The 25586-nt window shown below is 38.5% G+C and overlaps 1 protein-coding gene across 6 annotated transcripts in view; it reads left to right on the top strand.

The window, feature by feature from the left end:
- The window catches only part of csmd3b (CUB and Sushi multiple domains 3b), a 382687-nt gene that overhangs the window by 217203 nt on the left and 139898 nt on the right, over positions 1-25586 (top strand). For all 6 annotated transcript variants that reach the window (XM_085147502.1, XM_085147500.1, XM_085147498.1 and 3 more), the window contains exon 6: positions 16147-16259. In XM_085147502.1, the coding sequence (XP_085003628.1) occupies positions 16147-16259 (113 nt within the window). The remainder of the gene's footprint in view (positions 1-16146; positions 16260-25586) is intronic.

The following is a 25586-nucleotide window of genomic DNA, read 5'->3' on the forward strand; positions in this document are numbered from 1 at the left end:
TTTAGGGCCACTAAAACTTAATTTTTGTCAGCTTCGAGATGGAGTCGAAACCCTGTTGCCAAGTGCTTGCCGTCATATCACTGCAGGCAGGTTGATATAACAGACAGTTAATTGTGCTCTGACACCACAGTATGATACAGATATCCTCACACAGCCATTATACAATATGCCTAATATTCATTTTGCAATTCACACACACACACAGTATACAGATGTACAAAAAACAGCTGCTCCACATCACTATGCAAATTCACAACACTTTCTGTTATAGAAGCTTCCATTTCAGTGTGTGCTTGTTTTTTGAACAGCTAACACTATGACATTAAAAAACAAACTTCAGTTTGCAATCAGCCCTCATAACCCAATGTAACAGTACTGTGTGCCCTATCATCACAACTGAAACAGCAACACATTTAATGGGGCAGTATGCATTGAACATCAGAACTGCAAAAACAGACCTTAGTGATTGTCTGTAAAGTCAGAGCATCTCAGAAGTGAATGATGTGCCCAATAGATTATAGGGTTGTTAGGTGAAAATCACCAAAGTAGACATTGTTTTCTTGTCCTTGTTCTCATTAGTCACTTGTTTTTGCCTATATTGGAATACAGTTCATTTTTTCTTTATAGCGTTTGAAGTTCTACATGTCGTTGTTGCATATTTTAATAGTTAATATATTATTAATTATGTGATTATACATAATTATGTAATTATGTATAATCATATTATAAATTTTTAACTTTGCATATTTAGATCAACAAGGTCGGCATCAGCTTTGCTCGCTGATAACAAAAGCCATTAAAAACCATATACATCCAAGATCCACACCCAGGAGTTTATAACGTGCTTGTTATGCTTCATTGTTGCCTGTGATGACATTTTTTTAATATAACAGAAATAGCTTTTACAGGCTTTACTCTGGCAAATAGGGCCAACCTGCTGACAATGTTTGATTTAATGGAGAGTAACAGCTAAGCACTGTGTGACTGGAACAAGTCCAGGTTAGTCACAGAGATATGAACCACGTTTCTCCCACATCATCAGTCAAAATTTACTCATAATGTACAGTGGTGAAATTGCTCTGTTCTTCTACATGGCTCAGCCTTATATCGTTCTGTCTGTTCGTAATCGTCGTAGCACATCACATGTTACAGGAGGGGTCTGCTGCTCTCATAGCATTAGCATTCGTTTGAAATATAGAAAAAGAAGCTCTGTGAGAATGTGTGTGTGTGTGTGTGTGTGTGTGTGTGTGTGTGTGTGTGTGTGTGTGTGTGTGTGTGTGTGTGTGTGTGTGAGTGATGTTATGCTTGCCGAGTGCTAATCAATGCTCCTGGCAGAGAGGATGCTGGGATAGCGGCAGCATCCCGAATCGGAAATGGAACAGTGACCTTGAACACAAACACACACCTTCTCTGTTTTTCTCACACACTCAGCAAACAAACACACATATCAGATCTTTCCAAATATGTATCTAAAGATACAGGAACACACAAGCATATCAATACAGAGGAACAGGGAGCCATGCTAGTCTGGTTCCAGGTGTTTGAATCAAATTCCACAAGCCTGTGTTGACAGAGCTCAGTATTTCAGATTAGCCCCGTGCTGTCTGTAATGACTATGACTCCAAAACCAAGATGCATTTGTAATGTGAAAAAAGTAAATAAATAAATAAAATCATGGGGGGGGGGGGGGGGGGGGAATTAATTCTTGCCCAAAATGATCTGAAATCACATCAGCAACTTATTTTAAAGAGTCCATTATCAGCCAAATTCATGCACCAAAATTACTCTCTTGGAGAGCTGGTAAATAAGTTCATGATGCAGACTATTTTCCACTGAATCTATTTGCAAAAGGGCTTATAGGTTATAGTAGTGACCTTCACACTCTTCCTCTGAGGGCATCAATTTTTAAATCCAATTTCTGGTGGCCCAAAGCATAATTTAGGTCTACAAGGCTATTGTCTAGGCATGTCAAGGCAAATTCACTCCATTATTAACCCACACCTTTGATGGGCTTTGAAACAAATTACCGAAATCTTTTGGGAAAACACCATCTTATTTGTTGGACCTGCACAGAAGGAGAATAGAGGAGATGCAAAAAAAAAAAAAAAAAAAACGGAGTAGAGTGAGGGACTTGTCATGGTGTTTTAGTGAGGCGGTGTCAGGTCACGTAGAAGAAGACAAGAAAGGAAAAGAGACAGGAGACAAAAGACGAATTGGTAGAAAAGAGGAGTCAAAAAGGGCAATTGGGGTGACGTGAAGAGCCAGGGGAGAAGGAGTGGAGATGAAAGGTAAGAAGGTGAGGTAGAGAGGAGACAAAAGCATAGGTGCAGAATCAGGGACAAGGAGTGGGGAGATGAGAGTTGACAGGAGAAGAGAGGTGGAAAGAAGAATAAGAGGAATGGAGGGGGAGACACAGGAAGATAAAGCCATCAGAGGGGCTCATGGGGGAGGAAAGAGCTTGTAGCCAGAAAGAGATGGACACCAAGTGGGGCTGAGAGAGACAGAAAAGGACAGACGGAGGAAGACGTGTAAAAACTAAATTCATATGACAGTTGCTGCCTGTACATAAAGCCAAATATGATCATGAGAGCAGTGCAATTTAACAAAGGCAAGCAAAGCAAGAGTCGCTGGTTTCTTTGACTTGGGTCATGTGCAGCAGGTTCACCGTGGAATTAAAATGTGTGTGGAGCTGTGAAATTAATTTCATTATAGGAAGATTATTCAGAGACGTAAACACCATACGCCGACTAAATCTGTCCATCTGAGTTCTGCCAATCTGTGCAGTGTGCAGACTATATGGAGGCATTAATTTTTATTCATAGTGTCTCAAAATCAGGACAGACCTGCAGGACTCTTATATAGTAGCTGGAGAAAAAGCCAGCCAATGAGACATACATTTGCCATTTTGTGAGGGCAGTTTGTGAATTTCTGAAAGTTGACAAGGGAAAAGTAATTCAGTCAAGATAAGATATTAAGATAAATCTTCCTCTGCTGTGCATGTAAACAGCTTAATCAAATTACTCTTAGAATCAAAGTAAGGTCTATAATTAGATTAGTGTATGATAATTAGATTATAGTGTTTATGCAAACAAAGTCACGTTATACACATTCACGCAGGATTAAGAAACACTCAAAATAGGTCATTTCCTCTCCAGGGCTCAGAGGCATCTTCAACTTTCACACTTTGTTATACAGATCATGACAGATCCAAATGTTGAAGTTTTTTTTTTCTGTTCGGATTTATTTTATTATTTATAACAAGCATTTTACAGCTATGCTAAAAAGTAATGGAGACATAATGGACTGATTTAACAACACATATAACATATATATGTCACGGTTGACGCTGGCCAACCGTGGGGATGTGAGGAAAAGGAGGACCCAGGCGCGGACAATAACAATAAATCCTCAGTGCGTTCCCGACTCCCGTGACGTGTCCTCTTCCCAGTGCTAGTGTTCCTTGTCTCCGCTCCTCAGTGTCTGAGCACCCCGCGCTCGCTGCCCTCTCGTCTTCACGCTTCTCCTGGGGAAATAACAAAGAGGCAGCCGTAAGACACACACAATGCGGCAGACTAACCGTACTGACTGGCCGAGAGACTAACGTGAAGTCACGCAATGATCCAGCGTCGGAGAGAGCTCAACCACACTCTCAAGTAGCTCCTCCGACGAAGCTTGATCAGCTACAGGTGTGTGATGGTCTTCGGGTGTGGCCAACCACCTGGCAGGGCCACACCCACCAGGCCTGAAGGTGCCTGTACACAGGTGCTCTCAGAAACACCGGCATCCACACACACACATAAACACACATATACCTGCAAGCAGGGAGAACGAGGGACAGTACACCAAAAATACACATGTCCATAATTGCTCAGGGACCCTGGGTCTGTGCGACCCAGGGTCCCTGACAATATACGTGCTGTGTTGTACTCCCTTTGACCTCAGAATGTCATTAGTTCTTCGTGTCATATATTCAATGATGTACTGGAAAAGTTATTCAGAGATTTTGGTCTATTTTGACATGATAACGTCACACAGTTGCTGCGGATTTGTCAGCTGCTCATCCGTGATGTGAATCCCCCGTTCCACCACATCCCAAACGTGCTCTGTTGGATTGAGATCTAGTGACTGTGGAGGCCATTTGAGTGCACTCACTGTCATGTTCAAGAAATAAGTTTGAGATGATTTGAGCGTGATCCATGCTGTAATGTTATTCATGCCAAATTCTGACCGTGGTAGCTGAATGTTTCAGCAGAAATTGAGACTTAAAAGACCACTCAGTGTTCTTCCAGCTTTACTGAGCTTTTATGAACTGTAGCTTTAGTTTCCTGATTTGACCTGAGAGGAGTAGCAGCTGGTGTGGTCTTCTGCTGCTATAGGCCATCTAATTAAAGGTTAGGGTTTTGATTGCCCATTCAGCCATACTCTTCCGGCTACCTTGGTTGTAACGAGTGATTATTGGTGTTGTTTTGTCAGTTGCTTCATATGTACCTCAGAGAAATGCAGCTGCTGTCCTCTGACTTCAATAACCAACATTCAAAATCACTTAAACCCCCTTTCTGCCCAATTTGAACCTCAGCAGGTCATCGTGACAATTTCTACATGCCAGGATCTGCTGCGAATGGCTTATTAGTCATTCGTGTTAATGAACAGTTGAAATGGTGTACCTAAAAAAAGTGGCTGGTGAGTGTATTTTTTATATGCAATTGAAGGCATTGTGCGTCATGATAGGTATTAGGTCATAGCAGAAAATTACACAGGGAAAAATTGCATGCAGCATCTGTAGAGCTTCTAGAGAACTGACAATACTGAAATACAGCATCAAGCACACAGCTACACTAATCCCATATACCATCCACAGGAGCAACACAAGGTCGCATCATATTTGCTGGCCATTAGTCCCTGCTGCCTGGGTTTATAAGCCACCACCACTGGCACAAACTGTACTTTGGGATTCAGGTACTGTTTTACTCACAGAGTTGAGGGAGATTCACTGCTCATATCACCTGATTAACTAATTGCCACCCACATGGATTACCTATGGTTTGGCACATTTCTCTGTCCATTGGCTGTCTAATATATTTCTTAAGATTGCTTGGTACAAGTTTTAGTTTTTTTCCAGTCATCCTTCAGGTATTGCCTATGGCTGGCAGATATTTTAAAATACACTTTTCTGGAGAAACAGATGAACCCTTCCGATGTTCTTGGTTACTTTTTCATTCAGTTTTTAATATTAAAATATAACAAATGCACAAAATAGAGTGCCGTGTTTAATTTTTTTTAATGCATCTAGCTTCATCTGCCTTTGGTAACTCTAGCAAAGGAAAGGCTAACATTGCAGCTCGCCCTTGTCCTTGAGCGCAGCTTCATTTGCACCACGAAATAAGAAATGAAGTTAATATTAAAAATTGGTCGGACATTAATTACAACAAACATGCGTCATCAGAGCAGGGACAGTTTTTTGTTTTTGTTGTTTTTTTTCCAGCAATACTAGCCGGCGAATGCCTGACATTTACCATTTAAACAGCAAGTAACCTTTTCAGGTATTGTGAAGCCAAACCCAAGGGAGCAGACCAGAGGTCGAGGACCACTGGAGCGTGATGTATGACTGGGCCAGGACACTGCAAATTAATTCTATCATAAATACTTTTTAATTCTACCATCATCAGCACAGTCTGCCAGTCTGTGCTGATGAGAACATATTTATGTCCTTACTTGATTGTGCTTGTTTTTAATTGGCATAACATAAAACCCATCTGCTTAATAATAGCTGTGATTCTTTGGGGCATGGCCACGAGACATCTGTCCTGTTATGCTGTCAGACTATTTGACTCTTTTGGTTTGCAGGAGTTGGGATCCTATATCAATTAGGCTTCTTTCAGTGCTTTGAGGTCTTTGTTGAGGTTTTCTAGATGCTCTTGAGTAGTTTCTGTGGTGTTTCAAGACATTATGTGGAAGATTGTTACTGTGGAGAGGTGTGATTAGCCCACAGTAATGCTTCATTTTGTAGTTTGCAGTCAAAAAACATCCAGATGAATGTCATTTCAAGAAATATTAGCGATACGATCAGTGTTATTCATTGCTGTAGCTTGGCGTGTACGTCTGGAAGTGCCGTGCGCTGGATAGTCAGCGGCTGAATAGCCACTAGTAGTTTCAGAGCTAAAATTATAATAAGATAATGACACCAACTCCTTGTCTCTGTCCCCCTTTCTCTCATTGTGTGTCTCTGCTCTGATTACTGTGGTGTCCTGCAGGCTACACACACACACACACACACACACACACACAGAGAGTTTGAAAAGAGGCAGCAGCCCAAGATTGCAGTGGCCTCTGGGAAAAGTCTGGGCTTAAAGAAAGGAGGGAACACACAAAATGACACAAACTCTGGCGAGAACAAGAGGAAGAAAAGAGACGAGGGACAGAAGAGCAGAGGGTAGAAGGAGGGGGATGATAAAGAAATTAATTTTATTTAATTTAATGGGTATTCCGGGCTTTTCATCCATTTCCTCGTTGTCCTTTTAAAATGCCTGGTGGATTCGGTTTTTAAGTTGTAGATACAAGGGCTACATATCCAACAGGGTAAGACAAACAGAGGGGGAAATAGATGAAGTGATCATGTTTTTTTTTTTTTAAAAACGGCAGACGGCAGTTACACAGAACAAAAAACAACAAAAAACCCCAAATCTTCGATAAGACTCCTCACTCATTTTATTTGGGGTAGGACTGTGTTTGATTTTGTGTTTTAAACCACATCAACAAACAAAAGAAGCTACCTAGATTTGCAGCCTGCTCACCCTGCCAACACAGGCATAAATTACCCGGCAGATGGTATAAACTATTTTACACCCTGCGCCTTACTCTAAACAAATCTCAGCTGTTTGTGCCAACAAAGATATCATTGTTTACGTAAGATTATATGTAGTTAGTAGTCAGGTGGTTATTAACTGTTATAAGTGGCTCTGTCAGTCACTTAATATAATTATTTACATTTACATTTGAGAAGTACAAAGACATTTATTTGTGTATTTAGGGGTACTTTTGAGGTGCAGTACATGATGGAAGCGTGTCGACACATGGATACCGGCTCTATATTTGAAAATTTTATAGTCATTAATCTGTTATTACACCACTTTCGGGAAGGCTTTTCACAAGATTTATGAGCCTGGCTGCAAGAAAGTGCTGCTGCTGCTTTTGAGTGCTGACACGTGGCTTGTCATCGATGTTCCGGTTTATCCAAAATGGGTTTGATGGCGCTAAGGTCGAGGCTTTTACTCAGCTCCAAAGTCAGTGCTGACTGAAGTGGCTCACCTAAATTGGTGCCACAAATTTGGAGCATAATAATTACATGCTGCTGTATTAAAATCCTCTTTCAGGAGATAAGGGGCATAAACCAAGCAATGAAACCATCCTCAAAAGTGTTCTCAACAAGTGATTTTATCACTTTAACACTCTCGCAGTTTAGCTCCTACTTGCTAAATGGATAAATAATTAAACTAACAGTGGATTTTGCAATATGGTGCAGAGCCACCCACTCTCTGTTTTTTTTTTTTTCAGCCCTCCACTCTTTACTTGAACGAGCCAATTTAACAAACACCTTGCTGCTCCGTGAAGTGGGGAGCAAGGAGGAGGAGAAAAATTTAGATGAGATAAAGGAAAGGGAGGGAGAGACAGAGCAGGGTCCTGTTGTGAACACTGATTACTCTCTGCCCACTTGAAAGTGATGGAGAGCAACACAGCAGGCGTGCTCGCGCAAGCACCAACCCCTACACACCCACACACGCGCATGCACAGAAGCATAAATACACAATGTATATGAACAATCTTGTGCACAACGAGAACTTCTCTGCGTCTGCGCGCTGATTTATGATGACTTCACCAAAATCGCATCCATCCCCAAATTTCTGCACCATACCCAGAAAGCTCATATGTATTTGAGATTCCGTGTGTCCTAATTGGGGGAGCCTATTGAGACCACTAGTCTGATTAAGTAGCACTCCCCTTCTATCTGATCAATAATCACACTCACATGGGTACAAGCACATATATTATTAATGGAAACACAAACTGTAACATAAATGGCCACTGATCTTTCAATGTGTGTTAGTTACATCACATATTAAGGTGCCAATATATATATAAAACTCAATTCTGTCCCAGAGTAGTTGAAATAAACCCTACAGTGAAAGGGTCCATTAATTAAGGATTAATTTTATTTCAATCTATTAAAATCTCGTCTCCATATTAAACTTTGTGTCAGTACAGTACATCACAACAGGTAGCAACAAAGTAGCTCAATTTAACAGTGTATTTGAAAGAAAATGAATAAAAGAAAGGTCTTAGGATTAAATTCTTATGATTCAGCATGGGAAATATGTGCAAATGAAAACAATGTTGCTTTATTTTGCACTTCACACTTTTTTGGGTAGTTTGAAAACAGGTTCACTTGGTGTAGATTAGGAGCTGCAATTTCCAAAATGAACCTCTGAAGTGCAGAAGTATCCCACTCTTTATTTGATTAAAGTGTGTGTTTAACACGTCAGAAAAATAAGTATTTTATAATATTAGTAACAAATAAGTATTTGTTGTATTTGTATTTTTTATTTGTTTTCTACTTTATTCTGCATTACCCTTATAATCTGCTCTACATAAATTCTTTTTTTTTTCATTTGTGATTACCTTTAAGTGTGAAGATGAATCATTTTAAATCTAACATCATTCATTTGTGAGCCTGTGGGTTCCTTCTCCCTCTCCTCCCTTCTTCTATTGTTCTCACTGTCTCCCTCTCTCTTCCACTCCCTCTCCCTGACTCACTGTCTTTCTGTCTTTCGGCCATCGATCTTAGCCTCTTTCCGCCCTCTTTCCACCCAGTGCTTCTTTATTTCCTCCCTCTCTTTCATTGCCATACTGTGAGCGGAATAGCTGGTTGGTGTTTTTGTTGAGGAAGGAGGCACAGAGGATGGATGGGACGATGCTAGACCCTGAGATGTAGAGAGGGAGAGATGCTCTTTTGGTCTTGTGTATTTAATCAATTATGTTCTCTCGCTCCCTCTGGCAACTCTCCACTTGATATTTTCTCTCTTGCAGACACACACACACACACTCAAAACTGCGTAAGCGGTCACATACTGACTTTTACTATCCCCGTATATTTTTTTCTTTTTAAAAATTTGTACCTACAGTGATTAGAGCTCAAACATAAACATGTGTCCTATTTTTTTAGTATGCCTACTTGGCAAGATAGATCACTTTCAAAATCAAATATAGTTAGTGCCATATTTTTTGGGTTACATAGTTTTGCTACCACAGTGGATTTTAAATTATACAATCAATATATCATTGACATTTAGAGTTTTAGCTCTATTTCAAGGTTTTTTAACAAACATTTTGCATTATATTTTCATGAATTACAGCTAGTTTTATGCATACTCCTCAATTTTCAGAGGTTTTCAGAGCGCTTTCATGTCCGGATGAACCCTATTGCTTTGGGATTTCACAACAAATGAAGCAGTCTTAATATCTGAAGTTGATTCAAAGTGTTGACATTGGTTTTTTTTTGTAGCTGTATTTAATATAATACCTAACCAAGTTAAAAACACTCTTGAGAAGGTAGGCATGTCATAATCCTTCACCTGCTCCAACAGAAAAAGTCAGTTCTTGTATTTGTGTCAGTGTTGATGGTATACTTGCACATAAACCACAGCATTGGACACTGATGGATATGGAGTGTCCAAGCGGACATGTAAAAAACTCTTTGAAAAGTACAAATATATTTTTTTCATGCCTAAAGATGAATAAAAATACTTAAGAAAAAAAATCCTGATTGAGGTTGTCATAATTCATGAAAGGGTTAACTGTGATTTACAACGAGGTGCAATCCACTCATTACGCTCAAGAACATGATTAGAATTTACTGGAAGACGTGTAAAAATAGCTTGCACACTTAAACACACCAAAAAATTTTTGGACAGATGAAACATAGATTAACTTCTATTAGACTGATGGACAGAAAAACATATAGAGAAGCACCGAAAGAGCTCATGATCTGAAACATAACTGTCAGTCATGACAGAGGAGATTTCATGGTATGGGAATCTATGCTTACCTGTGGACTGATGATGTGACTGCTGATAGAAGTAGCAGGGTGCAGGGTTATACTCTGTAAAGACAGCAGTTAACAGTGCAAATGGATAAGGACCCCGACAACAGTATACTGCCAAAGCAACCTACACTCTAAGTTTATCAGTGTAAAGAAATGCGATATCAACAAATTATACGCATAATTATATTATGTTTTTGACCAGTAATATATAGGACTAATTGTAAAACATGCTGCTACATTTTTGATCTGTTATTGCTTACACAGAAATGTCATACATGAATAAAATACTACTAGCAGGCAGAAGGAGTAATTCTTTTAAGTTACCAATTTTCTTTCACAGAAGACCTGATTTTAGAGGAGAAATAAGGGACTATCTCACACTAACTCTTTGAGTTTAACATCTAGTGTTTGGAAACATTTGTCACAGTAATCTGCGTTCTGACCTTTATACAATAGTGAGTGTGCAGGTTTAGACTTCTTTAACTGTGTTTCTATATGTCTGTTGAATGAAAAGATTTGGTGATCCCTTTTGATCTTTATGCAACTTAAAATGTTATCACACTACTACTCTTATGCTTTTGAAAATGGCAGTAGACCTTTGTAACAAGCCTGTATTTATCCTTTGGATTTTACTCCCACATCACTGTCAAATCACTGACTGGGATACCCTGTCAGACCACGATATTTAAAGAAGATGGTCTGTAATAACTCTGAAGTACTTTTATAGCAGATATCTTGGGAAAACACTTAATAGCCACAGACATAATCCATCTCGATAGATGAATGGTTTAATAATGCATTACAAATTGTCCACATGGGGAAGATCAGATCAGCTTGCTTCTCAGCTGACGTGTTTCATATATTTATTTATTCATGTATTAGGCTTTTGCTACAAGCTATGTCTTAACCTTTAATTATGCATGTAAGTAGTTGGTGAGCACACATGGTCATTTTTCATTTTTCACATACAGTCATGCTCGGGACCTATGGAGCAGCAGTAATGCATCTCAAAAGCACTGGTAGGAGGAGGTGCTCCCTGCTGTTGTGGGGATACAATGACCTTTTTAAGATCCCATTCACTGCTGCAGAAAGAGTTTTTCTAATTATGGCTTAATCTCAGCTTGGAGTTGTTAAGTGACTCTTGAGCATTTGATTAAATGGTTTAATGTCACACACATGGGCTTGCTCTAATTCAATTCCTGTTTTAATATGAAACAATGAGAATACACACACTGTGCTATGATGTCATGGGAACAAGAGACCGAAAAGCTGTAAACAGCTGTAAACATGAAGAGGACACATAGAGGAGTGTGAAGAGTTCTCATGGCCAAATAACCATATTTATTTAATAAATAATAACTAATAATACATACAAGTATTATTGCTGTAATGCTTTCAATAATATTAACGCTCCAACCACTATTAGGGTACAAGGTTTAAAGAAGAATTACTGATTAACAAAAAGTCCTAATTTATGCTACAGCACATAGGTATCCTCCTCTGGTTTTATGGATAAAAGCTAAAGAAGTCTCATAGTGCATAATTCCACTACAAGATACCATGTCAGGCACCAAAAGTGAGGTTTTGTCTGTAAAATTTAACCCAAGCAACACGTCCTTCCCAAAACCTAACTAAGATAACCTATACCAGATTAAAAGACAAAACTCTCCTGAGGATCAGGGATATTAGTTGCCACCAATCTTACCACTGCTTAACTGATACTTTATATCTATTTCTAGAAACCTTAATATATACATAAGCTATGCCAGCACAACTATTTAATAAGGTGGTAACAACCTACTAAGGGCATGTCTGTATGTCTTGTCAGAGATGCTGAAAGGATACCACGAGTAACCATTAGTTGCAGTGGCAGCTCTTAGAGAAGTCGATGTACACACCTCACAAATCTTTGCAGCTGACTAGGATGCATGAACAGTTGCAGAAAAGAATCAAAAGCATGAGATATGCGATTCAGCAAGTGTAAAACAGATGCATCCCAGCAAAGTCCTCACATGCATAGTTTAAATAACGTGCAGTAGTAGCAGCAGTTACTTTTCCCTGAAGTGAAGTCCATTTAGCTGACGACATATTAAACATTACTGTCTAAATGTGCTACTAAATGTAAAGTGAGGTTGCATTCAAAAGAAAAAAAATAAAAATCCATCTACCCACACGATTATACAGGGCGTGGAGACGATCCCACCCCTCAGAGGTTACAGTCTGAACAGGCTGCTTTTAACTTGGTCCAAGTGGGTTTAACCTTTAGCTGCTCTTCTAGTCATCTAAGGCCAGACTAAATCAGGGATGTGTGGATCAGAGCTATGTAAGGGTCACACCACATGTTGATGATGAAATCTAAAGACGAGTTGTGGGTTTTGTGATGGTTTTGGCTTTTCAGTGAACGGACTGGGACCACTGTTAACAACCTCCTCAGCTCTGTTACTGTATCGTTGTGCCAGCATGCATGAAAATCTGGTACTTCACATGTGGCTTTGTAGACCACTTTTTTGTGTGTATGTGACTAATAGCCGACATCATGGAATCCTACTGATCTAGGGCACAAGGTGACCCTCTCTTTGTTAACAGACACACACACGCACGCACACGCACACACGCACACACACACACACACACACACACACAAACAAATACACCTTGTAAAACACCTGCTCAGCACTCTTGTGTTCCACTTTTTACCACTGTTATTAGAGTGTATTGGCACTGGATAATAGTGCATACAATATAATGCTCCTATCCATGCCGTGCGTGTGTGTGTTGACATTAATGGAGTGCGTCTGTTTTCAAAAGGGGACAAGTGAACATGAGAGAGGACGGTCCACTTCTCCTTCAAGACCATTTGTGTATGTGTGTGTGTGTGTGTGTGTGTGTATACCTGTGTCTTAAATCTAACAGCCAAGGTGATAGTACTAAAAATATCTCAAAAAATGAAAATGCAATGAAAGAAAGACAGCACCTGTTGCTTGACACTACAAGATGAAAGCGCCATAAATCAAAGAACTGGTGCATCGAAGGTGGTTAATTGCCAACAGAGATTTTATTTGAGGTTTAGATATTTAAAGCCATACAGAAGCAAGGCTGTTTTATTCTGAACTGCAAAATCATTCAGTTCCTCTAATGCAGTAATGACCTAACACACTTCACTTTGCCAACCACAAGAGCCTTCTTCACCTTCTCAACCAATTAAGTGGTCTTATTCTCACCACTTGATGAAAGTGTTGCAAATTGGGTCCCATCTGGTAGCGCTATGTACCCCGAAAGGCTTGATTCAGCTTGCTTAAATGCAAAAAAGGTAATATTTTTAAAAGTGGTTCAATGAAGTCTGACATTTGACGATCTAAATTTGCATATACTATAAGTCAGTTAGGTAGACTGTATATAAATCTTAGGAGGGAAAAAAGACAAATAATTGCCATCATTATAGCAATCAATGTGCAGATAATGTGAACCAGTACAATAGCAACAACCACCAACTTCAGTTTCAGGAAGTTCTGTGATGACTGACTTTTTGAATTACATTCTCACCCTTTATTTATATTTTGCTAAAAAAAAATCGGAAACAGGTGCAATCATTTAATAAAACCTGTACATGCATAGATGGAAACAAAGTGTATTAGGCAAAAACAACATTTGTACCATTCTAACAAGTCTGTACTTGCTATGCTTGCTTCTACACAGCCTGAACCCAACTGTTTAAGTTTTCTTACTATTCCTTTAAGCCTTATGAATAATCCTTCAGGCTTCTTGAAGGACGTTCCAAGCTCTTCTTTGGACGACTTTATTCCATTCTTTGTCACTGCTTCAATAATGTTGAGGTTCGAGCTCTGCGGAGGCTGGTCCATAACTGATAGCATTTCCATTGTGAGTTTCTTCTAACCAGGCATGCTTTTGCTTCACTGACAGTGTGTTTGGGAAGCTGTTGCCAATCAGACACTTTCAAGATATCGCAGGGCGGGATCAAAATCTGATCTATTCATAATTTCATCCATTTTGGCAAGATCGCCAACACCACTGTTTGAAATGCAGCCCCAAACCATGACAGAGCCTTCATCGTCTTTTACAGATGGCTGTAGACACTCACTGTTGCCTCAGCCTCACTGACTTCATCTGTACATACGGATGACAGTTTAAAACGAAAACTTTAAATTTGGATTCATCACTCCATGAGCTACTTGTGATAACTCTGTTGTCTTTGTACATTTTTATACATTTTATACATATTGAATGAACGAAATGAGAACACATGGCGTGTTTTTGAACAGGCTGCTGTTAACGTAGTGCAAAAAAATATCATATAAATTGTATATTGCTTTTTTTAAGCTTGAATGATGAATAATTTATAGGCCAGTGTTAAGATGGCTTAACAAGCAACATGAAATATTCTTCTGAATATGGTCAGCTACAAGGACTGAACTGAAAATGAGTGAAAAAGCAGCCAATGTCCAAAGAAAGAAAAGACCTTCAGAAAGTCTGGAGAATTATTGCTCAGGACCACTTATGCAAGAAAATACAAGAACGTCTGCATCCTTGGAAGCAAAATATAAAAAATTAGGGGTGATTCAAGACTTTCATACATTATATCCACCAGCTACCTCCTGGGAATTAAACAGTGAACAGTTAATTAAGAGCGAGTAAGGTACCCTTAAAATTCTGCAAGAGACTGTGTGTAATTCATTCTGCATCATTACACTCACCATAGGCTTTGTTTTCACTTAATCCAAGACAACAGCAACACATACACGACCTTTATAAACACTGAATGAATTTTAAAATATTTGTGATCCTGTGGAAGTACAGTCTAAAGCACTGTTCCTTCGGTTATTAGCTAATCGTTAATTTACTAAAAATGTTTAGTTTTCTAAATTGTTATGTAAAGGTTTTACAGCCTTCTGAAACTATCATCAGTCTGGTTTTGGATCAGCTTTGGGTGTGCAGCAGTGTTTATTTGGAGATCAGAGCTCCATCCTCTCAGTTGAGATTTTCTATTTTGGAGCTGACTGGCCATCCAGCTTCCATTCACTGCAATTGAAGTTGCAGGCTGCATGTATTTTCTGTTCCCTTAATATTATACTGGAAACATAATATTTGGAGTGAAATGCCTCATATTATCGCATTCAACCACTCACAATATAACCACATCTTAAAAGCTTTATTCTTAAGGCAAACGATCTTTCTTTAAGAAAATGAGAAGTTGTAAAGCTTTGATGTAGAGTGCCAATTCCAATAATGTGTCATCCGCCCAAGTTTATTGTGTTTAAACTCATTGAATAGCAACATAACGCTACATTTCCACTAATTGCTGTAATCGGTATCAGATAAATGCAGCAAATATATGGGTGCATTTACAGAAAAAGAAAAGAAAAGAAAGCTGGTGGGAGCAGTAATCTATTTGTGTTATTGGACTAAACAGAAATCACAGTGATCTCTGTGTCTCAGGTATGCTCTGTTTCCAGATTTTTCCAAGGGACTGTAGACAATTACAGGTTCTTTCAGATGAGCGAGTATAAAGCTCACTAAGTCCAGCATCAAGCTGATCTGATCTTCTGCATAAGCTGTGTTTGGTGTTAGTGCCGGGAGAATGGTGAGGAGAAGGGCTGTGTTTTCAAATCCGCTCCAACAGTGGACTAGACTTGGCAAATATTAGGTTTCGTACCCTACAGCTGTGGCCAGACATTTGTCCTTTTCTTAAAGCCAAGCACTGGTATTACAGTTATACTGCAGCACAATATGGGGGCAGAAAGCTAAACCAGGTGAAGCATGGTGTTTAACCTATAGCAGGCGTGGTTCAGGTGATAAAGTGGGTTTTCCACTGACCGCAGGCTTACAGGTTTGATCCTAGTCAACTCCTGTGTAGAGTGCATGCACTGCTAAGCACGTGTCTGCACTTCTTCCCTAAAAAAAAAAGACCATTTAAATTTCAGTCATTCTGTGTATTATAGGATTAGGTGAAGGCTAAGGTATTATAAATGTGTCTTTGTATGGATCCATGTTTTATTTCATTAAGCATTTTCATTCTGTCTTCCTTTTCATAGGTTGTCGGGCACTAACGTCCCTTCTCCTATCGTCAGCAACAAAAACTGGCTTCGGCTGCATTTCGTGACTGATGGCAACCACCGTTACCGTGGATTCAGCGCACATTATCAAGGTAAGACGGGTGAAATCTGATTATCTTCACGGAGATGATTATTTAAATGCACGCTTGCACGCACACACGCACGCACATGGAGATACAGTATATGCACAGCGTGTTCATTTCTGAAAAATGAAATGGGATGTACAGTGTGTGCACATCTCTGCCTTTAATAACAGCTATTTTCAAGGTTCTGATTTGGCTTCTTTTGCCTTTTTTTTTTGGCATTTTTGTGTTTGTGTTTCTCTCTGACAGTTGGTCCCCATCATCCCTCCCTCAGATTCCCTCTAATTACATTTGTTGACTCCAAACGTCTCGCCTTTTCTCTGTTACATTTTCTCTCACTTTCTCAATCTTACTGTCTTTCTCTCACTCTTCCCTGTATAGCTTGCTCTTTTCTGTTTTTTTCCCCTCTTGGGTAACTATTCAAGTTAAGTGCACAGCTAGATTTCTTTGACACAAAAACCGTAACTGGTGGAAAACACTTGGAAATTCATTTGGCATAGTCCATGTCCCCCAACAGTGATAATGAGAGTCGAATGTGTGGAACAACTGCACACATAGGTTGGAGGAGATAGTGTTTTTTTCTTTTCTTTTTCTAAGTTTAAAATTGCTTTCTTTACTTTCCAGCCTTCTGTTTTAGTCTTTGATTGCCTCTACTACTTTTACAAAAACAAAAAAGTGTTTTGTGCATTCAAATTGCTAGTCCATTTTCAAAAATGTCCATTCGACATCAAAAGGTACACAGACTTTGTTTTTTTTTGTTTTGTTTTTTGTGCACATGTGGCACAATTACAAAACAGTACTTGTTTCAGTTTGGTTTCAATTTAATAATAATGTATTTCAACCATAATGTTGAGAAACGTAATTATATTTTGTGATATTTACATATTTTATTCTATTTACATGTTTTATATGCAAAGTTTAACTACTTTAAGCTAATCGCACAGTGGCATTATAGTTTGTCCGTGCGTCATTGCCCTGATCTGAGTGGGCAGCCAGCACATGCATAAATCTTGGTCATGCTTGACACTGGATTATTACTGACAAACTGCCTACTCGCGTCTTTCCTCAGCACAAGTTGAGAACAAGCCCCCAAACTACCAAGCACACTCAGGCAAGGAAAGAGAAGGTGTACGCCTAACCAAAATGCCAGCTCTCAGGAGTAGCGCTTGCTCCGTATACTAACTGGATCGTGTTTGTAGAGTTTGTTTGTCGAGGAGAAACTGTGTTTACGATCATGCCGCGAGAAGTAACAAAAAAAAAATCAGCATGTGTCTGAAATGACACACTCGTACGCACTCAGTGACACAATACGAATGTGTCTGCCTCGCTCCCCTCCCACTATTTTTGTCACCGTTTTTCCACAGTCAACTGTGTTGTTTTCAGACACACTGATAAACACAGCGGTTTCTCCGAATAGCAGCCCCGGTGACCTTCTGAATGCTTTTGAACGAGTATTTGTCTGTCTTTGGATAATGTAGAGTTTGTTCTGCTCTCCCTGTGCACGCTTCCTGGCATGACGTTTAGCAAAGTGTTTGGAGAGTGGCATAAGCCAGCCCAGTGTAGCACTCTTGATTAAAAGATTGTAATGTTACATTAATCAAATCAGCTCAAAGCATGATTAATATAAAATAGATGCATGTCTGTGCATACAGGTGGCTGCTGAATGGATTTTACTGTGTTTTCTTCAAAATTAATATAGGATCGTAATTCATTTTAGCTTTTAATGCCAAGGGATTGAATAATTTACTACTTTACTTTTGGACATTAAATCTAAGAAAACAAATGTTTTTAAATTTCTGACAACCACATGAATTTTGTAGTGCAGTGATTCCCAAAGTGTGGGATGTGTGGGAGTGTAACAGTACTGCAGCTGTGTCGCAGTAATTAAGTAAGTAGTTCAGTTTGAAATTACTCACATCTATTTTAAGTGACATATTTGTATACATTATTTATTTATATAAAAAATGTAGTAACATTTATAATAGGTGGTTATTTTGTTACTACTCATTACTATTGCTCCTTATGAAGTTATTATTACATAACTAGCCATTTATAGCCAACAGCTTGTGTTGTTTGTGTTTGTTTTAATGCAATTTTCAAAGAAAATCCATCACGTTCTCTTATGTTTTGATTAGAGTGAAGATTTAATTTAGGATTGAGTGGGCCCCATGGGAGTTTCTGGTTTTTAAGGGGACTGCAGCACCTTTGACTTGAAGGGAATGGCTGATGTAGTGTATTGGTCACTTGCAAGATTTGCAAGACCCAACTAACAGCTGGCCAACTAAACCGAGTAAAGTGAAACTGAATTTTCAATTAATCCGCAATCTGTGGGTATGATGAGCTCATTAAGCTGCATATGACCCCAGATGATACTTTACTGCAAATGTGGCTTGTATTTGAGTTTTAAAATGGTTAAAACTGTGGGACAGAGGTGGGGGCATGTTTGTGATTTTGTACAAACTGTGAGTCATCGTGGTTATCCCCCGACCCCCCACCCCCCATGGTTAAATGCCAAAAAGAGAAAAGACAATGGTATATTTAAACAGACATTAAGATTTAACTAAAAATTCTTAAATTACAAAAGTATTGTATAATAAGGTATTAAATAAGTAAGTACAGTGTAAGAGTAAGTACAAGTGATTATCACCCCTTTCTTGAATATGTCTCTGTAAAACATCTCTTTTGCAACGTTTCTTCCTTAATCTTCTCTTCTCTTTCCGTTCTTATCCATCGGTTTTCTTTTCATATTACTTGACTGACTGATTGACAACCTGACCACTCCACTTGAGATTTACCTATAATTGGTTTAATTGATCCTAATTAGTTGAAAAGGTTAATCAACATGTTAATGAGGGGTGTCAGTGTGATAAGTGAGTTGATTAATTAGTGGACTTTTTAACAAGATTATGATTGATTGGCTACTGTCTGTCAGCTGCCAGTCATACCCATTACTTTGTTGCTTCTAACATATTAGCAGAAGGACGGGTTGGGTGGCTGAAACTGTTAAGTCACCTAAAGTCACGCAATGTTCCTAAAGCACTGGCAGATTTACTTCACAGGCTGTCTACATGAGGCTTTCCTTTCTTTGAAATAGAGCATAGTATTTCTCCATGTAGAAAGAAATGATAAAGCATTGACCATATTATTTACTTTGTATGTTAATTTATTTTGCTGGCCTATATCCACTAGAAAATGAAGGCCGATATTGAGAATGCAACATTGCCAAAGGCAACGATTGGCAATGCTACAATAGTGATGACCTCCAGTTGGATTACAGTCTTGTGGAAGCACTTGCAAAATTATTTATGTATATCACTGCAATAATTGATTGTAGATTATTTGATTCAGCAATTTTGTTTTGTTTCTTGTATAGTATAGTTTTTTTCCTGTTTTTTCCTGCATTTATTTTTCTCTGCTGTTGTTAAATTTACTCCTGGGGTGGTTACCAACTCATATTTTTATGCTATTGTATTTTTCGTCTCTGCAGAGCGTTCCAAATGAGATGTTTTTCAGGTCTACAAAAATCAGCTTTTCTCCTGGAGAATACATTATGAGACCCTTGGGCAGGGTTAGTTTAGTGCAGTGGCAAACACAGGATGAAAGCAGTTCAACATTACACTAAACGACTTAATCAACAAATATGCTTTTGCAAGGTTTTGTTTAGTTTACGAGACACTGCTATGAGACCTCAGAGGTCCTCATTTGGCTCTGGGTGCCGCCAGCCAGTTGGACAGAATGTTTGTGTGTCTGGAAGGTCAAAAACTCTGCTCAAAGAAGCATTCTCCTTCTGCTGCGGCCAAATTATGAGGTTCTGAATTAATAATAATCTCCTAATGATTTATATCCAACTTTGCAGAAAAGGGGCAGAAGGGTTAGAGAGGCACCAACAACAACAGACATTAGAAAGGAAGAAAAGAGGAAGTCGGAGAGTGAGGATGGTAAAACAGTAAGGAAATCCAGAGGTGTTATTAAAACAAATTGGGAGGTAGAAGAGAAACAGAGCCATGGGGAATCGGAGGTTTAAGGGGAAAAGTCTGGAATTACAGTGGGGCTAAATATCAAATATGTATAAATATTAAAATTAAGAATACTTTATATCATAATGTCATAACTGGCTATTGTAGATCACTTCAGAGGGAGGAAGTACGTGTGAGTGCATGTGTGCTTGATTGTGTGTGTGTGCGTGTGTGTGTGGATCGCTTTTTTCATGCTTCTTGGACAATGGAAAAGCCCATTCATAAATTAGTGTATTTAGAGACGCAAAGCCTGCAGCTCCAGTGCATGGCTTAACCAAATGCACCAAGTTAATTACCCATTTAAATGCTTAATTGATGCTTCAGAATGATTCACAGTGGCAAGGTTTTGAAACATGCCATAGGCTTTATGTTGATAGAACTAAATTAAAGGAATGAACCATTTCAATTCACATATCTAACAGTATAGAGTGTTTGTGTTAAAGGGGAAAATCACTTCAAAATCGCTTTTTTTCATAGGTTCTTACTTTAATTTTTTTTTTCATTCTATTTAGTATTTACACATTTACACATTTGGGATATCATTTGCAGTTGTCCTTGTGATGTAGCTCAAAGCAGGAAATATTTGGAAATACTAAATAAAGTACTTTAATATTTGAGCCTTGGAAAAGCACGAATGAGGTACAACACACGGCATCAACCTTCTACCTGTGAGTTCAGCTCACCTGTTCTCGCTTGCAATCTAAAGACGGTGTAATGTCCAACCAAATTTAGTCTAAATTTCTGCTCGGTCATACAGTTATATTCTGTACTGTCAGGAAGAGTTCATAGCTGCGTGTGCCTGAGTGAAAACAGCTTATGTCATGTTTATCTGTCTCCTTCACAGCTAAATACAAGCATATTAAGTATCCATTAGCATGTTTAATTGAACTTTGGTAATTATTCAGCTATGACAGCGTCCCTGGGTAAATGTGAATGCTATTCACCTCAGGACCAAACTGCCTTTAGAGATTTATTTCCCCTAATTAAGAAAACTAATTTGTAATTTTGGCATTAGTTTTAAACATGCTGTACAATCCAAATGTAGGACTTTTGTAGTGCAGAAGACGACATAAAATGTAATAGTTTTTTCCCATGAGGGGAAGTGCATCCAATGTCATGTCACATGTCATCTTGGGACTCAAGCTATGTACAGTAAGTGTCTTAATCTGAGTTGTTGGCAGACTAAAGTGTCCAAATTTGATACTTTTGGCCTCTACTGTGGACTGCAGGATGTGAAGCTTTCCAAAAAAATCCACTGTGTTTGTCCCATTGCTACTGATTTAGATTTGAACCAGTATGATTATAAGGGTCTTGTAGTTGGTCTGTAAATAACTGGTTCTATTTACATTTATGAAATCACAGTATGCAATACACCAATACCCAATGTCCAGAATATGGAAACAGCAAATGTTTTACATTTTAGTAATCAAAACCTATTTGTGTTTAATTTACCCTCAAGACAATGGGTAATATGTGAGGTGAAACCATGATGGTGATAAAATGGGAGGAGATTTGCTAAATTCTGCAATTACAGTTTCAAACCTTAAGACAGTTACAGTGAACAAAGTAATCAAGTTGGAGTTTTTTAAGCAGATTTTAAGTAGAATTATTATTAACTTCTTGCAGTGTCTCATTTATTCCCCATATACAGCATATTTAATTAATTAAAAAGCAAAAAACAACAATACCTAGAAACTGGCAAAGACAAACATTCACATCTCTGGACATCCCTTCATTGCAGGGGTCTCATAGCCTACTCCCAAACTCCCAGACCTTTTTGCTTAACCAGATTGCTGATGCAGTCCCAACCACTGCACCACTGTGGCAACTCTATGACAACAAAATACTCAAATTCACACAAGAAATAATAAATAGGAGAACTCTTTTTTTTTTTCTTTGAAAATAGACTACTGCTGAGAGGAAGAGTAACCAAGTTTGCATTAGTGACTAAGTCGAAGAAGTTTTCTGAAACCCAGCTGTTCCACTGTTATGTATTGTGACTATGGTTGAACATGCCATCTTCTAGATGTGACTGAGTGCATTGCAGTATGTTCTTACCCCCTAGAAATACACCCGAGGCTAAAGCTGAAAATAGGAAGTTCAAAGTCATCTTCCCTGTTAAATAAAAAAAGAACATGAGCAGCTCTTCTCCCTCAAAGCTAGAAACGAGTGGATCAGGTTGTCAATTAAACCCTCAGTTGTCAGTGGCCAAAGAGAAATTGCAACAACCAAACAGCGTTACAGGGAATTTAGGCTTTAAATAGATTAACTTTCAGAATTTTCAGGACCACGTGTGTTGAAGAAAAACATTCACAGTACAATAAGGTAAAAAAAAAAATGGGGACATCTTGTGAGCCAGATGCCACATATGGTTTCAGTCAACCAGTGAGTCACATTTCTACTCAGCAATGCAGCCACTAAGGTACAGTCAGTCAGCCACAAACAAATGCATCAAATACAAAAATATGGAGCTTATAATAACTGCTTAGTTAAGACAGTGCTCAAAGAGTTTGTCAAAGACAGCAGCTAGTTCTACCTTTTTACATGTCTATAGACATAAAGTGTTAGGTCTAACAAGTTCTATATTTACATAACAATAACAATGACAATGCTGCCCTTTAATCTCTAACATCTAAGTTTTGTACTTGATTGCAATTTGAAAGAAAAGCTGGGAAAAGTCATGGTGTTAACTTACTGTAAAGCAAATGGTTTTGTCATCTAAAACTTATTACTGCACAATATAATGTAATGAATGAAGAATGACCAGCAGGGACTAGTTTGGACTGTACCACAGTAACAGGGCTTAGTAACATGATGAATCTCCACTCAGCTAACATATTAGTCCACTTCATATTTCCTTGCCACTTGGTGAATTTAAGTTAAAAGGTTTTTCCTGTACCCAAATATGAAAAATGTGAGCCCTGTTTCTAGCAAAGTTGTCTTTTCTAAATGTTGCAATTTCTCAGCAGGCTAAAATAATTAAACTGTAATTACTCAAAACTGTACATCTGCCTAATTTATGCACAAGTTCTCTTTAATTTCTACACATTATAGAAATTAAAAGTATAAGCGAGGGAGTTCACATGGGTGTTGAGGATTTCAGCCGAAACGGGGCTTAAAATCCAGCTGACAGAGTTATTAACATTGTCTAATAAACCTGTGCAATTAATGTTTTATAATAGCAGTCACTCATTGCACACCTCTATATCAACCTTTACGTGTTTCATAATTTTATTATACATTCCTGTATGTAGTCTACCAACTCACCATGGCATAGACAAGCCAAGGTTTTTTGTTTTGTTTTTTTTGCTTTTTATTTATTTATTGGTTTTATTTTTATTTTGTTTTCTTTATTTCTTGCTAATATGCAAAATAGGCACCATAATGACTTTGTGCCATTTCAGCCACTGAGAGGCTAAGCTAGGGGACTGCGCAGTTGGCTCACTCCTAGAAAAACAAATGATCCAGCTTGCAGGTACAGCTGCATTTGATCATTTATTTACATGCTTCAGTAATCCATTCAAACGATTGCCTTGGAGTACCGAGCTACTCCAAGGCAATCTATACAAAGCAAGGGAGTTGACATGCAAGAAAAGGAAAGAAATGCAGCAAAACAGTACAGACTCCTGACTCACCCACTCTTCATAAACAGGTAAATGTATTTTGTCTTCATTCATTCAAAAGCCATCTGTGTGACAAGTGTGACAGACACATTAAGGAAACGAAGGAAAGTAGGCTACCTATTGTTACTGGCTTTGCAGCCAAAGCAGTTCTGTTTAGTTACTCTATTTTCAGGACATTTACTCTCATTCAACATTTTTATAATTTTATAATTTCATCTTAATAAATTCCAACAGCAGCAAGAACTTATAAAACATATAAGAGTCCTGGGAGCCCTTCAGTTAGCCCATTGAAACAAATTATTATAGTATATTTCCACAATATAGAAACTAGCTAGATTCAAGTAGACTAATTGTCATTCACAAAGTTATCCATATCCAGTTAATCATATTTTTAATGTTGTCGGCGGTCAGCCAATCACAAGCCCGTCGGCAAGCCATCGAGTGAATTGAATACTTGCCAGGGTTTCCATTTACTGTACAAATTTCAGTCTGAACAGTGAGAAGTAATACCTGACTCTTATTAATGAGCATTAACATTTTAGAAAGCGAGGGTGGAAGGATCCTGACAATGCTGCAGTATCTCCCGTTTTAAAATATCTTAAACATATAAGAAAATGTGTTCACAATATTAGGAAAATGGGTAGGTACACACAAAACAGAGGCGGAGCTAATTATTACTAAAATGGTCTGATTCATGAGGAAGGTGATCTGAGAGTCCACACCATACCATCATTTCTAAATGTGCTGCATACATGAATTTTCATTTTTCCTGCTAATTTTGCTTTGACATGCTCGCACCTGCCCCGATTCTGAATTTGAGTCTTTCCCCCCCCTCTTTTCATCATTGCACATGGTACTTTCTGTTTTGCCAGAATAAAATTGACTATGAGTCCAGGAGTATCACACTGTTAATTGGTGCATTTTCAAATTTTTGTAATGACTGATTCTGACTGAATAATGATTCCAAACAATCATAAAAAGGCTTCCAGACAACCTGGCTTTCCATGCACTTCTGCCAAAATATGGCTAGGTGTGTTTATTTTCTTTGTTCCTCGAGATGCTCTGTTTAGTAATGAGACGAATGAAAATGCCTAACCAAGACTAGAGATATTTGTTGGAGGCAAACCACGATGCCACAGTAAAGTCTGTAGAAGGTTAATTTGGTTTAAAAGCTCTAATCAGCTCTAATTCTGAACTTGTGCAGCTTTCAGTAACAGTAAGACCTCTATATTCATGGCAAAACACAAGAGACTACCCCACTTTGTAGTCTGCAGGAAATGTTGTGCCTAAGTTTTTGGGAATTAGCCAGTTTAGCTTGTTTAAGGTATAACGTGAGTAATCCATAAAGATGAATCCTCAAGACATAACGGAGGGAGAGTGTTTGCGTGACTGCTCTCTTTGACCTTCCCTGGCTGTTTGAATTCTAGGTAGCACCTCTAAATCAATAGGCTGATTCTGCATCCAAAATTTTAATGTTTAGAAAGCATTTTTAACTCCTGCATCAGCATAATGAAAATGTCACACAATCTTCCCGTTTCTGCATTTTATTGGGATTTTAAGTCCAACCCCAACCTGTGACAGTTTTCTTTTGGTACAAAAAATAAAAGAAAGGCTATCCATTTTAGCAGGATCCCTCTTGAATTGAAATGTAATTGTAACCCAGTTCAATTCCAATTAAATCTGAGAAAACTCTGCAA

Source organism: Neolamprologus multifasciatus, chromosome 22 (genome assembly GCF_963576455.1).
Source record: "Neolamprologus multifasciatus chromosome 22, fNeoMul1.2, whole genome shotgun sequence".
NCBI lineage: Eukaryota > Metazoa > Chordata > Actinopteri > Cichliformes > Cichlidae > Neolamprologus > Neolamprologus multifasciatus.